This window comes from Nanorana parkeri, unplaced genomic scaffold (assembly GCF_000935625.1).
Source record: "Nanorana parkeri isolate BGI_ZX_2015 unplaced genomic scaffold, ASM93562v1 scaffold116, whole genome shotgun sequence".
In the NCBI taxonomy this organism is placed as follows: Eukaryota; Metazoa; Chordata; class Amphibia; order Anura; family Dicroglossidae; genus Nanorana; species Nanorana parkeri.
This window is the reverse complement of record NW_017306384.1, coordinates 612,016-628,604: the sequence shown is the minus strand read 5'-3', so window position 1 is coordinate 628,604 and position 16,589 is coordinate 612,016. Positions and strand designations below refer to the sequence as shown.

General features: G+C 42.4%; 1 protein-coding gene and 1 long non-coding RNA gene across 2 annotated transcripts in view; both read right to left on the bottom strand.

Moving 5' to 3' along the window:
- LOC108784494 overlaps positions 1 to 3,533 on the bottom strand; it is a 5,645-nt gene extending 2,112 nt beyond the window's left edge. The window contains exons 1-2 of the long non-coding RNA XR_001941074.1: positions 3,467 to 3,533; positions 2,078 to 2,082 (exon numbers count right to left, since the gene is read on the bottom strand). This is a non-coding gene — a long non-coding RNA (uncharacterized LOC108784494). The remainder of the gene's footprint in view (positions 1 to 2,077; positions 2,083 to 3,466) is intronic.
- A 2,136-nt stretch (positions 3,534 to 5,669) lies between these two features.
- LOC108784493 (5'-nucleotidase domain-containing protein 2-like) overlaps positions 5,670 to 16,589 on the bottom strand; it is a 58,163-nt gene continuing 47,243 nt past the window's right edge. The window contains exons 11-14 of the mRNA XM_018553334.1: positions 9,994 to 10,080; positions 9,758 to 9,898; positions 8,638 to 8,702; positions 5,670 to 6,111 (exon numbers count right to left, since the gene is read on the bottom strand). Coding sequence (XP_018408836.1) covers positions 5,850 to 6,111; positions 8,638 to 8,702; positions 9,758 to 9,898; positions 9,994 to 10,080 — 555 coding nt within the window. The 3' untranslated portion in view covers positions 5,670 to 5,849. The remainder of the gene's footprint in view (positions 6,112 to 8,637; positions 8,703 to 9,757; positions 9,899 to 9,993; positions 10,081 to 16,589) is intronic.

The following is a 16,589-nucleotide window of genomic DNA, read 5'->3' as shown; positions in this document are numbered from 1 at the left end:
CCCACATCCACGATCGGCACAGGGACGCGGGGAGAAGAAGAAGTAAGTGTGAGGGGATGAGAGCCACCGACAGACCGGCCCGATCTCAGAAGCAAGTTGCTGGAAGACTGCTCAGGTAAGCCTGCACTTTCCCCCCCACATGGTGCTGTATTAATGTATTGCTGGGATTTGTATTCCTCTATAGCTGTTAGTACATTACTCTGTATAATTAATATACAGCACAATCAGCTATAGAGGAATACAAATCCCAGCAATACATTATACACTGTATGTATAATGTACTATTGCTGGGATTTGTTGTACTCCTCTATAGCTGGTGGAATCTGCATTGCGCTGTATAGAGGACTACAAATCCCATCAATACATTGTACAGCGCAATAACACCAGCTATAGAGGAATACAAGAAATCCCAGCAATAGTACATTATAAAGCGCAATGCAGAATACAGCCAGCTATAATGTACTATTGCTGGGATTTGCTGCATTCCTCTATAGCTGGGGTTATTCTGCATTGCACTGTATAATGTATTATTGCTGGGACTTATAGTCCTCTATAGCTGGTTGTATTGTGCATTGCGCTCTATAGTGTACTATTGCTGGGATTTGTAGTCCTCTATAGCCAGTGCCATTTTGCATTGATTGCTGCATAATGTTACACTTTCCCTTTCACAATATTGCACCCCACACTTTTTTTTTTTACTTCCACTGCTCTAAGCTTGCTCCTGTGATGGACTACAATCTCAATACAAACTAGTAGTCCCATCACTGGAGCCCATTTAAAAAAAAAACGTTACACACATATACAGACACGCGTTTTATTGAGCATATTGAAATGTATTGCAGTAATGTGCAACCCGATTGTGTTGTGCATTTTCATGCGTCTCCATTGAAGTCTATGCAGCCAAACGCACTGTAATCTGCCTGGAAAAAAGCTCATGTACCTTTTCCAGCCTTTTGCAGCTTGCGACAAAACTCTCAGGTTTGAACAGGGGGCCATAGAATAGAATGGGATTTCTTGTATTATTTTTTCACGCTTTGCTTTGAGCGTCAAAAACACCTCGGTGTGAACCGGGACTTATAGGTAGCACACGCCCTTAAATTAGTTGCCAGTGGGAAGATTTCCACTTGAACACAGATGAAGATCAGCTGTGTCAGTGGTTACTAATTCTGAGGGATACCCAAGGTGAGATTGCACTGGTCTCATCACGCAATGTCGTATACGTCTGTATAATATACAAAATGAAAAAGTATTTTTAAATGAGCTACAAAATGACTTTGCATAAAATGTATCCAATTTACAGCTGAACCCCACGCAACTATAACAAATGCCAATGAATGCAGCTATGTATTACTTAAAAAGATAAAAGTATGCTCTGCCAAAACTCTTTTTGGGGGGTTTATGTAAGAGTGGTTATAGATTAGAGCTGTAAGCTATGTGGAGCTTTGTTAGGGAGATTTTCCCATTAGGGTCACGGTGGCAGTGTCCCCAGATAAGTAATAAGGGATAATTTGCAACAGGAACACACACAAAAAAAACAGGGAGCTTCTAACCTTCACACAGAAATAAAAATACTTATTTTTAGTAGAGTGAGTGTGATGTGGTTAGAGATTTTCTCTCAGTTCCTGATTGGAGAATGGGGGGAAAGGGAAAGCCACATAGGGAGTCAATTAGTTGTGCTAATAGGAGGTTAACAGGAGATGAGCTCAACATTCTGCTGCTACTCCTTTCACTGTCCAGTCACAGACTTGGGGCAGCACAAGACCTGTAGGTGTCCCTGCATTAGAGAACAATTAGATCTCCTTCAGTTGTGCTGTGTGGCAGAGCTGTTGCATGGGCAGCAACACAAATAAGATAAAATAGTTCCCGTAGATACAGCCCACATGTGTATTTAGAAGTTTGTCTGGTGTTCAGTTTTAAGTCGAGCTCACTACTGGCTCTTCAGTGTGGATGCCTTTGCCAATAGTGGGCTTTATGAAACTTTTTTCCCCATAATTCTGGGGATTTGGGTAGTGAGGCAGGTGCAGGTGCAAGGGCCTGCTTTATAATCCAAGTAACAATTGACTTCCTTTGATCTCACCATAGCTTTACTATAAATATGTAGCACCTCACGACATTTTACTGATACAGTATAAATGGTCTCAACTTAGCCTACTGTGGTAACAAGAGATCTTTAATTATAAATGAATAACAAAAAATTGTCTGGCACTCCCGTAATTACGCTTCAGATTCTGGGAAGAAAGGCACCTCTAACCCAGCAACAACAGCCAAAAAACATTTTGTTCCTGTCGAGCTCCCTCCTATCGCATTTCCATGCCAAGCAGTCGTTTTGGCTCAGTTATGACCTGTGGAGGTTTCTAGAAAACATACAAGATTTTCCAGCAGATACCAAGATTAATGAATGTTTATTGACATTTCCTCTGTGAGGTCTGATGTCCTTATTTAAAGAAAAACAACTGAACAGAGCAGTAAATTGCTTTTAATGTAATACCTTTGCTATTTCATGTACATAAGGAAATAGGCAATTAGAGAAGACATTGTATATAAAAAAACCTAAAACAGGACAGTAAAATATGGCAGGTACCCATCAACAGATCAATGCCCTGCAAGGAATCAACTCCACATTTCCCAGCACTTTTACTCTTACCCATAACTAGATCGCTGAACTTCAGAAAGAATTCAAGACCAGTCACTAGGGAAAGGTATATTTGTTGCACTTAACTCAGACATTAATGAAATTCATAATCCAGAAGCAAAGCCACTCAAAACTAATTTAGTTTTAGGTGCAAAGGAAGTGCTGTGTGAAGCTGCACCCACCTACCGAGGTCTTCCGTGAGCTTCCACCCAGTGTCCCCCTCCTACTGTTCCTGCTGCTTTAGTAATGATTAGGGAAAGGTAGATTCGGTATGAATCTCTTGACACAATTACAGGCACAGCAAAAGTAGAGAAGAGATGGATGATAGTTCTTCAGTGGTGGACATTCACAGCTAAGTTTTAGAATTAATTGCAACTTCACATCAGTCACTCCAAATCACTCGCCACCCAAAACTAAAACTCTTGAATGGAGCTTTACTTTACTAAATTCACTTGCGGTAGTCCTTTCAAACCACAAAAGCTCCAATCAGTCTTTATAATGTCTCCCTGCCTCACCTGAGGGCAAATATTTACGATCGTTCAAAAGAAAAAGAAAAAAAATTAAAATAAAAATTGTGCGTAAATTCTCATCTCTAAAATAATTGTTAAATCCATCAGACAGAAATTTCTTGTTCTCCCTTACGACAATGTAAAGCATGTCTGGATTAGTAAACTGCACCATGCACTGGTGAATTAATACAGCGAGCTTATGCATACACATGATAATTCAACATGACCTTTGTGTCATAGTGGACTTGTGCCAGATAGGTCATTGAGAATCTGAGCGCAAAATACAGATTCCCATATGATCTAAGCCACCTTTTTTCATAGAAACAAACAGATATCGGGTAAGAATCCAATGTGTATTGACCCTTTTAGAACATATCTGTACCACACCAGTCATCATCTATCCTAAGCCATCTCCTCCCTTCTACTTGGCTATTAGACACCTCCTTCGATATCAGGTTATTTATTCACTGCACTGGTTTAAAAGGAAATAAATGGTGTGGGCTAGACCAAGCCAAGAGTTGATCCGTCTGTCTATGGAAAAAGTTAGCCAAAACATTCTTGGCAAAACACTTCAGATACTTTTATAGCCTACACCAAACTGACAGATAAAACAAAAAAAATAGCAAAATGACAGGTCCTCTTTTAAAGTTCAAGTGGGTCAAAAGAAGCCCCAATACCTAACTTTTCTTTGGATGGTGAGGCCAAACTTAGTTGACTTTAAACGCAAAAGCATCATCTCCACATCCGACACTTCCAGGAGTGTTGGATGCCTGGCCCCCCACAGTACTGAATGGTTCCTCCCACTAGCCCCAACATCACTGTTGTGTCCTGTAGTGAGGTAGGACCAGGAGATCAAACCGCAGTTATATGTGTGGGGTGCAGACATTATCGCTTAAAGACAGCGAGGTTCAGCTCTGCCACATACTGGAGAGCTATGTAATCAGAGGCTTCTTTTGCAGTGACCTTTAACTAGATTTAACAGGTCATAAAAAAATTTAAAAAAACCCACAGGGGCTGCCTTTGCCGACACATTCTGAACATGCTAGTTGCCTGGCTGTTATGTTAACCTCCTGTCCTAAATACTTTAAATCCCAATTGCTCTTGACCAGTTTAAATCCGCTAAAAATATTCCAGGTGCATCAAAAAACATTCCAAGCACGTTAAAAAACATTCAAAGCGCATAAAAAAAAAAAAGTGTGCAAAGTCTTAAATTTCATTTTCTTTAAGAAACAACCACAGCCCGAGTAAAAAGGCATGTCCCTGCCAGCATGCTGTGGAGTGCAGCCTTGCTTTCTGTGGGGAAGCAGTGGTCTCTTTTCAGAGGTCTAACAAGTCCCTCTACAATCAGCAGGTAGCATGAGCTTTGATTGCAAAGCTCAACTCTTAAGGTGCCCATACACTGCACGATGCTCGTACGAGAATTGCGGGAAATCCCGCGATCGTATGATAATCGTGCAGTGTATGGAAGGCGTGCGACCGTTTCTACTGTACGGTCGCACGACTTTTGTATTTCGAGCATGTTGGAAAACCAGCCGAGAATCGTAAGATTTTCGGCTGGTTTTTAACATGATCGAGGGAAGACTGCCGAACGGGCCGGTGTTCGCACGCGCACACTGCCCGTTCAGCATTGCAGTCATCGGAAGCCCGCCCCTCAGGGGGCGGGCTTGCGATGATGGCAAGTGCGATCTGCCTGTCCGTGATGGGCAGATCGTAGGGTTTTTTTTAAGTACTTTACAACCCTCGCAAGACAAAAGTCTTGCAAGGGTTGTAAAGTGTATGGGCACCTTTAGGGAGCCCGATGGACCTCTCTAGAGAGACAAGACGATTGCTGAGGGCAAAGATCCTTTTCTCTACAGTATGTTGGCAGGGGACAGGCTTTTTTACTCTCTTATTCAGGCTGTGGCTGCTTTCTAAAGAAAACGACCTGTAAGACTGCAACTAGCATCTACAGAATGCAAAGTCAGTAACAGCAGCGAACATGTTCCTTTTTAAACTGTTAAAGAGCCAGGCAATATGTGCTTCCACTGATGAAACAAAAATAAGATAGAAGTAAATTAGTCACGTTGGTAGCCTGGCTCGTGGGATTTAAACAGCATTACAAAGACTATCGTAGGGTGTATTAAAGACACAATTTTCACCGCTGCCACCATCATGTAACACAAATATGTAACAGCTTATTATTTCTCCACTTAGTATTCTAATTATGAGGCTTAGTAATATGAACTCCATACAAGTAACCTATGGGTGTAAAAAGTAAAAGCAGATGATTGCCAACAGATGGCTAAGCCCCAACTATTTCACACATTCTGACATGTACAGCCGTTCATTCCCCAGTGCGTGCCAAGCCAAAAGTGTCATTTGAGTAGCAACTTATCAGTCCGCACTGTTCTTCAGCCCCAGGACAAGGAGAGCCGATCACACTTCAAAATTTAGAACAATTGTTCTAGCCTTAAATCGGTCCACTGGAAGGGCCAGCTTAATGAGTAAATGGCCCTAATGGACGGGGGAAGAACTTCAAAGCATCTTGGTTTTTAGTACACCCTGTTACCCAGCTTATTTAAAACAAGCACAGATGATTTAACTGTCCACATCTGGCCTGGAAAACACTGCTCCCCAATGTGCAAAGAGCACTTTTTTTTACAAGAAAATAAAAAAAAAATCAAGTTTTAGGTCTAGGTCTTAAGTCTAGATAAGAAGGCGCAGCTTGTTTAACGGATGTGGGCCATTTCTTCCAAAAATGGCGTTTTCATGCATCCAGTGCAGAGCTGATCCATCCACAGAGGTGCCTCATGCTGCAGTGGGGTGCGGCGGGGGAAGAAGTTATAGGTTAAGTCGTAGTTCAGGAGGCAGCTGATAGAGGCCATGTAGAGATCAGAGAAACGGCAAAGGCGGCGGGAGAAGTAGGTGGGGTTGTGGCAGGTGCGGAAAATACTACCAAACTGAGGGTTGAAGAGGTTCTTGGTCACTGCCCTGTAAAAGACATAAAAGATTTCAGTAAAACTGGATTATATTGTAATAGCAGAATAAAACAATGTTAAAGCACACTAAGCTGTCCTCCATAGTGGTGAATGATAAATTTGCACAAATGGGCAGTTTAGAATGGAGACTTCAACCTCACTGTCTATTTGAAAAGGGTCAGTTAAGATTCTATTTGGAAGGTTTAGTTCTCAGGAGTTAAATCATAAAAATGCATTCAAGTACCCTAACTATTAATATAAATGAATCTTATTTGTGTATCACTTGGATGTAGATCCTCAAATCAACTCTGAATTGGTGCCGACACTGTCCTTCCTTCTAGAGGGGGGCTACTTCTGTTCCCCATGGTTCCTGTGAGTGTTGCAAAGTAACCACCACTCCAAGCTTGCTCCTGTGAATGACTACAATTTCAATACAAACTAGTAAACTAAACGTGGGATTGTAGTCCATCACGGGAATGAGCTTGGAGCAGTGGCTACTGTACAACACACGCACAGACCATGGGGAACAAAAGTAGCCACCCTCCATAAGGAAGGAGAGAGTCAGCACCAATTCAGAGATGATTGGAGGATCTACAGCCGAGTGATACGCAAATAAGATACATTTTTGTTAATAGTTAAGGTACTTAAAAACACATTTGGGGGAGGCGCGGCCAAATAGAGAGCCTAATGGCAGCATAATCCCGGAGCTCCGTGTCCACACAGGCCTAGGATCTCAACACAGCGACTAGCAGGCACAGTATCGGCTCTGCTCTTCACCGGCAGCAGCAAAGGCGGCTACCGTCCTCGTAAGGTGTTGGACTTCTTCCTTCCAAGATGGCGGCGGTGGTTCATCCCCCTCCTGTCTCCCTCACAGGGATCAGAGGAATCGGACACATCTCCCCGTCCATCGAGGGAAGACGAGCCACAGGCTCTCCAGACCCGCTCCACACCGTTGGAGTCTTTGTCTCCTGCTACCCCCAACCACGCGGAGCCCTGCAAAATCAAGGCCCCAGCTTTCAGGCCTAACGGATGAGGTGAGCCTTTCCCACCACTCCTTAGAGGACACCAGGGAGCTATTCGCCCCAATTGAGAATTATCCCACTAACATGCAACCTCTCTCAGATACTACTCTGAAAGACATGGTAGTGTCCCTGCATTGCTGGCTTAATACAGATATGTAGTCTTTGGTGCAGCAATTGAAATCTGACCTACAAGAGATGGGTGACAGTCTTCCATATTGAAAATAAGATGGGAGAATTTTCATCCACCTTCAATGAGCTTGTGGATTCCCACAATGACGGTGAAGATGATATAACATGGCTCAAATCAAAAAGCGGCGGATTTAGAGGACAGGTCACATCGCAATAATATTAAAATAAGGGTCATTCCAGAGTCCATTCGCCCTGACGACCTGTCCAATTTGGTACAAAGCTTCATTGTAGCCTTCCTCCTGGATGTCTCCCAATCCGAATTATACTATTTACCTTATACACAGGCTATCTAGACCCTCACATCTGCCTTCATGACTAGTTCAAGTCAAAAGATTCATAAATAGATACAAGGGCGTGCCTCCCTTAGTGTTAGCTACCTTGCAGAGTTACTGGTTTTGGTACTTTTAAGTCGCTAACCTCAAAACAAGCATGCAGATTAGGAAAATCAGTAATGCCAGAAGCCCTTATCTGCATACTTTTGTCAGGGGCTAAGAGTTAGTGTGAGTGAAATTATTATGTGATGCACCGATACCATTTTTTTTCAAGTACTGATACTTGTCCAAGTACGCCCAGATACAAGTACTGATACATTTTTGTTTGTTGTCATGTGAAAGTTTTTCTAATAAAATACAAACTAATGATTTCAGGACAGTGGTGGAGTGCCAGAGCCAGGTCCCAGCTGCAACCCTGGTAGTTCTCGTGGAAATCCCAAGTATCGGCACTGGTATCTGAACTGGTATCTGGACATCCCTAGTATGTATGCATGGATGTATGTATGGATGTATGTATGGATGTATGTATGGATGTATGGGAGGAGCACAGGCATACTGGGAACAGCCTTAAGCTGACGTGCCCCTGTTTGACAACACTTATTCAATGGACTTTTGGTGGCACATCTGTCAGAATGCAATATAGACAAGACTGGGGATTTGTTAAGTAGGGTACACCTGGTAGATCATTTTGGCCATTCCTGATGAATTGCTGACAGCACGCTTCCACCCAGCATCCCTCGATCAGCTGATCGAGAATTTTCCAATTTGCTCCTTCGGCCAGACAGAGCTGGCAGCCAATCAACTGCTAGCTGCGGTCGGTTTTCTGACAGTGGCCGGCAACCTCTGTCAGAATACAGTGCAAACAGCAGGGGGATTCGTCCATCAACGCTGGTAAGTGTTGGAGGAATCGCCTTTTTTTTTTTACCCATTCAACCGGCAAGCAAAATAGACACATGTATACCCGACCTTAGTATGGATGGGGAACTTGAGAATGAGAAAAATCTATCAGTGTATGGCTGGCTTTACAGAATTCTCAGAGGAATCAGAGGCAAGTACCTGAGCTCTTGTCTTTCCCTCATCCAGTCTTGTAGAATCTGCTGCGACTCCGGATCACGGAAATTCTGTAAGGTAACAAAAAAACTTACTAGAACTGCCTCTGCAAGTCATCAGATTTCTAACAGCCTATAAACAGATACAACAACTTGCATCTCACTGCCATAAGAGAACCAGCCAACAACAACACATGCATTCACAACTGTTAAAATGACTTAAGAAGTCAACGCTCTGATGACTACAAGATGAATTATGGCCTTTTGATAGACACAAAAACACATTTTGGTTCAACAATTTTCTAAACACAGCAACTGCACAGGACATCAAAGAAAGAAAAAAAACAAAAAACCAGAAGGACTTCTGATGTTATTACATCACACCGTGCAACTGAATCCAAGAAGGGAACAGAAGTTGAGAAACAGATGTGTGATTTCACGCACCATGAGATTAGATTATGTTACATAATACCAACAAAAAAGTTATCTAGTCTTCTAATACACAATTCTCTAATACATTGTGTATTAGAAAACAAAAATAACGGAAACAAAATAGCTTGTTTCACTAAAGCAATTTAAAATCAGCCCAAGTTTCTTCTGCCAACCAAATGAGCTGCGCTACATGTTGTACCTTTCGTCACCGCAGTGCATAGAGTCACTACACTGCATCACAACACGATGGGGTGAATAGAACTGTCACTTTGTAACATTTTAATACAGGTAAACCGTGCTCTGTGATCAGCTCATTGTACCACCCCCTCCCCCCCAAATGCATCTAATGCCAAAGTTTTTTTCATTTTGGGTAGAGTGGGGAAGATTAAAACCTCTATATATGTCCTCTCTCTCTCTCCACACACACACACGATAAAATCTGAATGTTTGGCTAGAAAAACATCTGCAGAACACCAAACAAATATTTTGTGAAAGCAGAGTCCCTGTAGAATAAAAAGATGCTAGTTGCAATTATGCTAGCTTATATAAAACACAAGGATATACAAGAAGGTTAAACATATGACTTCCATGTGTGTGTCAAAAAAAAAAAAAAGGGACAGGAAAAAAGTTTTGATAGCATGAATCTCCGAGCTCCGTCTATAATTATTAGATTTTATAGCAGAGTACATGCCTACCTGCATACGCTCCAGCAGGCCAGTCAGAGCCTGCATCCAAGTCAGGGACTGAGAGTACTGCTCAGTGTTAACAATTTTTGTTTCACTCTCCAACTCCGGCACAATGGCCCCTGTCCTCCAACCATGACGCAGCATCAAATCCTGGGGAGAAAAAAAAGAACAGGAGGCGGATTACCAGGAGATGTACAGGAAAAGGGGATATTAACATGTCTAGAAATAGAAGAGAAGACACTTACTGCAAGGTCACTATATAGGTGGTCCCCAAAATACAACACTTTAGAACCTCTCCAACCAGTCAAACGAAGGAAGTCAAATAAGTTTCCCTGGAAAAACAAGACATCGCAGTTTAAAAAAATAAATTATTTTATTTAACAAATATCAGGCTCGGGGCTTAAATACAATTTAGAAATGGTTTTATTTTTTTGGGCAGGAATGTTTAAGACAGAGGTGCCCATTAGGTCGATTGCGATCTACCAGTCGATCGCAAAGTGAGGTAGATAGCGATCGGCTGTGTCCTGTGTGGCTTTTCCTCTGGATCCCCGCTGCTCTCCACCATCTGTATGCAGTGGGAATCCGAGGAGAAGTGAAGGAAGCGCTGCGGCCGGCAGCGGGGGTGTGGGAGGGGGCAGAGGATGGAGCCGGTGTCACAGCAGCATGGCCAGGCGGTGAGGAGAGAGAGCCGCTCGGCCAGGATCTGACAGCCGGCAGCTATCTCTGTCCTCACCGCTCGCCCATGGGCTCCGTCCTCCGCCGGCTGCAGCGCTTCCTTCACTTCTCCTTGGATCCCCGCTGCATACAGATGGGGAGAGCAGCGGGGATCCAGAGGAGAAGTTGCAGGCTGAGCCCCCGTGTGCGTGGCCGAGCCGGCAGAGGATCGGTACATATCGCTGGAGCAATCAGCTGATCACTCCAGTGTTTGTAAATAGCTGGGGACACATAGTACTATGTGTCCCCAGGTATGAATGAATAGGAAGTGCTTTGCATCACTTCCTGTTCATTCATGATGTTTCGCAATGGGGAGTAGCACTCTGTACAGAGGATTCTCCCCATTAACTGCTTGATAGTAAATATGTTCTGAATGAATGGGAAGCCTCTGTACTTTCCATTCATTTAGAACAGAGGCTGCAGAAAAAGAGATTAACGACTTTGTGTCCTCAATTTATTTTTCTATTTTAAAAAGGGAAATATCAAGGTGCTGTTTAGACCCCTGATATTTCCCCACATTAGTGCCTGTGTTCCAGTCCAGTGCAATCTGCAAAAATAGTGCTTGCGATCGCACTGTGGGCGATCGCATACACCTGAACACCTGAATGCAGGTGTTTTTTTGTTAGTAGATCTCATTAAGCTCATTTCATTTCAAAAGTAGATCTCCAGATGAAAAATTGTGGGCGCCCCTGGATTAGGATATGCAATATTTTACACTTTCCATATGAAGCATACCAGGTGGTAAAAAGGAAAGATAGCAGTCAAAGTGCAAATGAAGCCAAAACATTTTTTGGATAGAGTGGAGAGGGATTAGAAGACCTCTCAGGTTTTTATTGCTTTCTGTGTCTCGGTAAAGGAGAAAATAGAAAATTTCAAATTCTGGGTTGTCAACAGACTAGGAATAGATGGTAGATCTTCCAATGGGGACATTCATTCTAGGTGGGGGAGGGGGGAGGGAAGGGGGAATGGGCACTTGTGCCACTAATAAAGTCTACTTTAACAGAAACAAGGGTCTTATTCAGCAGTGGATGGTAATGTGTCCATTTGCAATTCTGCAAGAAAATCATCACCATCTCCACTACCATTCACATCACTGAACAGGGGGCACCACATGACACCAAATGAACAACGACAAACGATGACTCAGGCTAAAGCAATTCTTCGTAACTACTAGGAGCACAGTGTCTCTGCTTCTAAAGAGACTTGGAAGTTGAAGAACTCAAACAATGTAAGCAGCTAGCAAATTGTAAAGAGGAATCTAGAACTACTTTCATACATCTGTTATCTTGGAGCCCCACCAACAGGTAAAGGGCCAAAAGAACCAACCTTCTAGCTGAAAGCTCACACTTGCATATGAACCACATACATTCAGTTCTCTTCCTTGCTCTTCAGCCTCAGAAACCTAGGAGTTCCCTGAAAATAGCTGAGGGCATGTGTAGGCACCACTGGGGACTGCATCACCATTCTGATAAAAAGATGTTCTAGTAAGAATTGAGTACAGAATTGCTTTACAGTCTATGCATACCCAAACAATTGACTTTTTGCTCCATTTTGGTCAGTGAAAAAGGGTAATACCTGTTGATCTTGTCAGAAATTCAAAACTGTCCTGTGCACTCTGCGGTGTTATCTCAAGTAGTCCAATCAGCCCTCCCAGCTCTATCCCTTGGAACAGAATACTGTATTTGTCCTTGTATAAGACTATACATTTTCATAAAAATATTTACCTAAAAATGGAGGGGCGTCTTATACACGGGGGGCCCAGAGGAGAACCGCGGTTGCGAAACTGCCGATATTTCTGCAAACTAGCCTCACGAGTGAAACTTCCGATTGCAGAGACAAGCTAACAGGTCTCCTCCAAATCATGAGCCTTATGTACCCGACGTCAGCTGATGCTGCGCAGAGCCTGTAGCCAGTGCCCAGATGCAACAGGGAGCGGTAATGTCAGAGCATTCTGAGCCCATGAAATGTCAGAAAACAAAAAAAATCCCGGTAAATACCAATACCAGGAAGCGGCGGTCTTACTCTGAAAAATTTAAACTGGATGTAATCAGTTATGCAAAAGAGCATGGAAAATATTGATTTCTGAATTTTGGGTAAGAAAAGTGGGGGGCGTCTTATAGATACGGTATATTGCCCCCAAATTATGGATAGGAGAAAAGGGGGAGTTGACAACTAGACAGGGCTGATACAATTTTTTGCAATTTTCATGCGGCAAAGGCAGGAACCCACAATAGGATTTAGGAGCCGAGTGTATTTCTGACAGGATCAACAGGTATTTGGTGCACTTGAAGGATCTTCAAAAGGGATAACAAATGGAGAATTGTTCATGTATGACAGATGCACTGTAAAAGGCTTTTATTTTGCCCTGACATACACTTTAAACCCCAATACAATTAAAGAAGAAGATAAAAAAAAAAGTTGGTGCAGTTTTTTTTTTTGTATGTTGCGTAATCGACATTTTTAGGATAACAAAAAATAATCATTTTAGAAGACAGCTCTGAGGCAGGAAATCCTAAGAGCACAGAGCTTACTGCTTGAGTGATCATAAAGCAGATCAGGTATCATTCCGTGATCCCCTACTCTCCACCAACTGGCAGGAGGACCCAATCGGACCGGCCATGTGAAAGGAACCTAACTGATGCTAATAAGAATTCACTAAATATCCACGCTCCAATAGTGTGAAAGCAGCATTGTAAAAAAAGTGCATGCGTACCCAATACATTTCAACTGTGACTGATGCTAATATTACACTTTCCACCACTCTATTGCTCCTCTCTGCACAAACAAACAAACACAAGAAGCACACACACATTTTCTATGTATCAACTTCCCTCTTTTTGTCTTTTATTCTTTATTTATAACTGCCACAACAGAAGTACAGGAAGTCCATAACATTATCAGCATGACAATACAAGTCCACACTCACGGGATACACAGATAGATGGTAGGTGATCCATTTCCATTTGTAACTGAATATTCTGCAGTGCGTTTAAAACAGCCGTCCATGATGTGGTAGTGCACATAGTTTTTTTTACTGGATCCGACTACCACTTCAGTAAAAAAATTATCCATATTGTCTTGTCGTATTTGCAATTCCCACAAAGAGATGTCCCCTTAACTCCAGATCTAGGACTTCCTTCCCCTACTTCATACAACCCTTTAATGTAGCAGACAGCCTGCCAAAACACAATACCCTTAGACAGTAGACTGTGCCAGAACCTGGACTCAGAGCGCAATATTCAGAGTTTAATGACTCTAGTCTCCTACATCCAGTGTTTGTACAAGCGGAGTTTCCAAAACTGCAAACAGGATATACGTGTTAGCAGGCATGCATGAAAAAACCATTAACCCTTTATGTGCAGAGAGTTTTATTATACAGTGATTAGATTCACTGCAGACCTCAGCAAAGTGATGAATCAAAAAGCTGGGTGCTGGGTCGTCATTTGACAGTAACACAAGCTGGGAGCAGTATAAACAAACCTTTTGTTCATCACGTAGCCTGCATGCTCAGTGGTGGGAAAACTAGGTAACAGAGCAGCGACAAAAGCCAGCATGACGTCCGATTCTTTCCTGAGCCAATGAAAGCAGCCTCATGTACATATACAATTGTTATACAAATCACTCAGTTAAGAGTCAATCAGCAGATAGAAAGTAAACTTGGCCCTCCTGAAGGCGGCTAGACATGGCTGTTTAGAGACAAAGAGGGAGTGGGGGATTGTTCCTGAGCTGCATGATAAATACCAATGTCATCAAGCATGTCAGCAAAAACCAGAGAGCCCAACACACCCAAATACATGCTGACAGCAAAGTACTGTGCGATATTCTTAAAAAGTATATGAAATACTAAAATCTATTCAGTACATCTTTCCGATACATGAACATTTCCCCGTGTTTCGTCTCCTCAAAAACACTGTTCAGATTCCCTTATGTTATGGAGAGAAAAAAGTGTTCTGTAGTTTAAAAAAGGGAAGAACTAAAAGCTGGCCATACACCAATATTTTCTTCATTTAACCTGCAGGCTGAACAGAGAAAATATAACAGATTCCTCCAACGTTTAAAAGCACTTAACTGAAGAGCTGTCTTCATTGTATCCTGATGGCGGCCGCCGGCTGCTGTCAGAATACGTGAACAGAGCCGGAAGCTGATTGGTTGCCAGCTCTTATTCTTCAAAGATTTTCCAACTAGCTCCTTCGATCAGCTGATAGAGGGATGGCCGCTGAAAGGGTGTCAAAAGCAGCACCCACTGTTTGAATTTTGCACAGTGCAAGGACAGCTTAAGGGCAGGCCTTGGGTTTTTACTGCAGCTGAGGTAGTGTTATCAGCTCAAACAGAAAGTTGGGAACACACTGGATTTTTGGCAGGATCCCTTTGTTTTGTTTTTTTTGTACTTGCAGCATTTGTAAAGAAAATAATCATGTATTGTAGAGATGTATTTTTTTTAGGCCCAGGCACTTTAAGGGCCACAAATAAAACTGAAATCATTCTACTGTTATCTGACCAGGAAATGGTCTTCTGATAACAGCCTAAACTTTACAATAAAACACATTTATTAAGCCTCCAGTACAGTAGTCAAGCTCATATTGCTTAGTGCCTAGAAATGGCACAAAGAGTCGGATCACAACCTGTTCCCTTCACAAATGCCATTTCCTTTAAATGACAATTCTATCTATCTCTTTCTCTCTATATATATTTATCACATTTTCTTTAAATGTCGTATAGTGTACCTTTAGGCAAAGCAGTCATACATATAGTTAAAAGAAAACTGGAATTTCAGTCTGCTACCACACACACACACACACACACACCAGTAGACTGAGTCTTGTCATTAAGCAAAGTCATCACTGCAGCATATCAGGGTCTAGATTTTCTTTTAGCAGCACAGCAACGAGCACTAAAACTCCAGCTTTATAGCTTTCTGGTCAGCCAAAAACTGTTGGATATCTGGAGTAACAAGCTCTTCTATGGATGACCTCCAGGGTTTGTGGACTTGGGATCACTTCCAAAAGCACTATTGTGGGGAAGGGAGTTTAGGATTACAGAAGCCTTTGTCAGCATCTTCCCCACACAAGGGCATTCTGATACTGTTATTTACAGCATCTATCTCCTATATTGTAAACCGAAGCTTTAGTTACTAATCCAACATTCCAGTGACTGCCTGAAGCTGGTTAAACAAAGCGCCAAAGCTGACGAAATGTATTTCCTCTGAAGAAACACCTTCGAAAGCTTCCCAAAAACAGAGAAGCTTAATTTAACCTAACAATGGTTTCCCATTCAATGATCAGTCTGTTTCCTATAGACATTTAACACAGTAAAAAATGTTTTAGTTTTCTTGCGCTGTCCGGTTGCCAACCCTCCACAGAAGACATCCTGTAATATAGTGTGGAGCTCCAGGACGTAGAACGTCAAAGCCACATGTACACAGTGGAGGCTTTCATAGCGGGTTAGGGCGCTGTGAAGATTTAATGTCAGAGACCAGGAAGCGCAGCTCCCTCTAAGCCTCTGCACACACACAGCTGCCAAAAGAGCTGACACATTTCAGTCTCCACAGCAATACAAGCACTGCTGATGTGGCTGTTAGCACTTATGTGCCAGAGAACGCCTCAAATCAGTTAACCTGCACAACAGTCTATTTAGGGTTTATGCTCCAACAGGAATTATTCTAGGACATCCATTGTAAACAAAAAATAGCTTGCTTTAGATCTATTACTCAGTAAGGATGCAAAGCTTAGTAAATGATTGAAAGCGCCTTCAACTGAACTGCAATACTTAGTGTATTACCACTTTTGCAGCAGAATTGGGATAACACCTACTTTGTATTGGTTACATGTTCCCATTCACATCGCATAACTTTAAAAAAAAAAAATAAAAAAAAAATTGATGTTTACATCCCCCCCCATGGTAAAAGAGAGAACCTGTGTGTGTGATTTATTTGACTCAGTGTGTTATCTGCTATTCTGCTGCTTTGGTCATAGCAGCAGAATAGCAGATATGGCATAGTAGTTAAATCAGCCCTCCAAAAAGCCGAGTGTGTGGTTGTGTGTGCGTGTGCGAGAGAGAGAGAGAGAGAGAGAGAGAGAGAGAGAGAGACAGGGAGAGGGAGAGAGAGAGGGGAGGGTGGGTGTGTGTG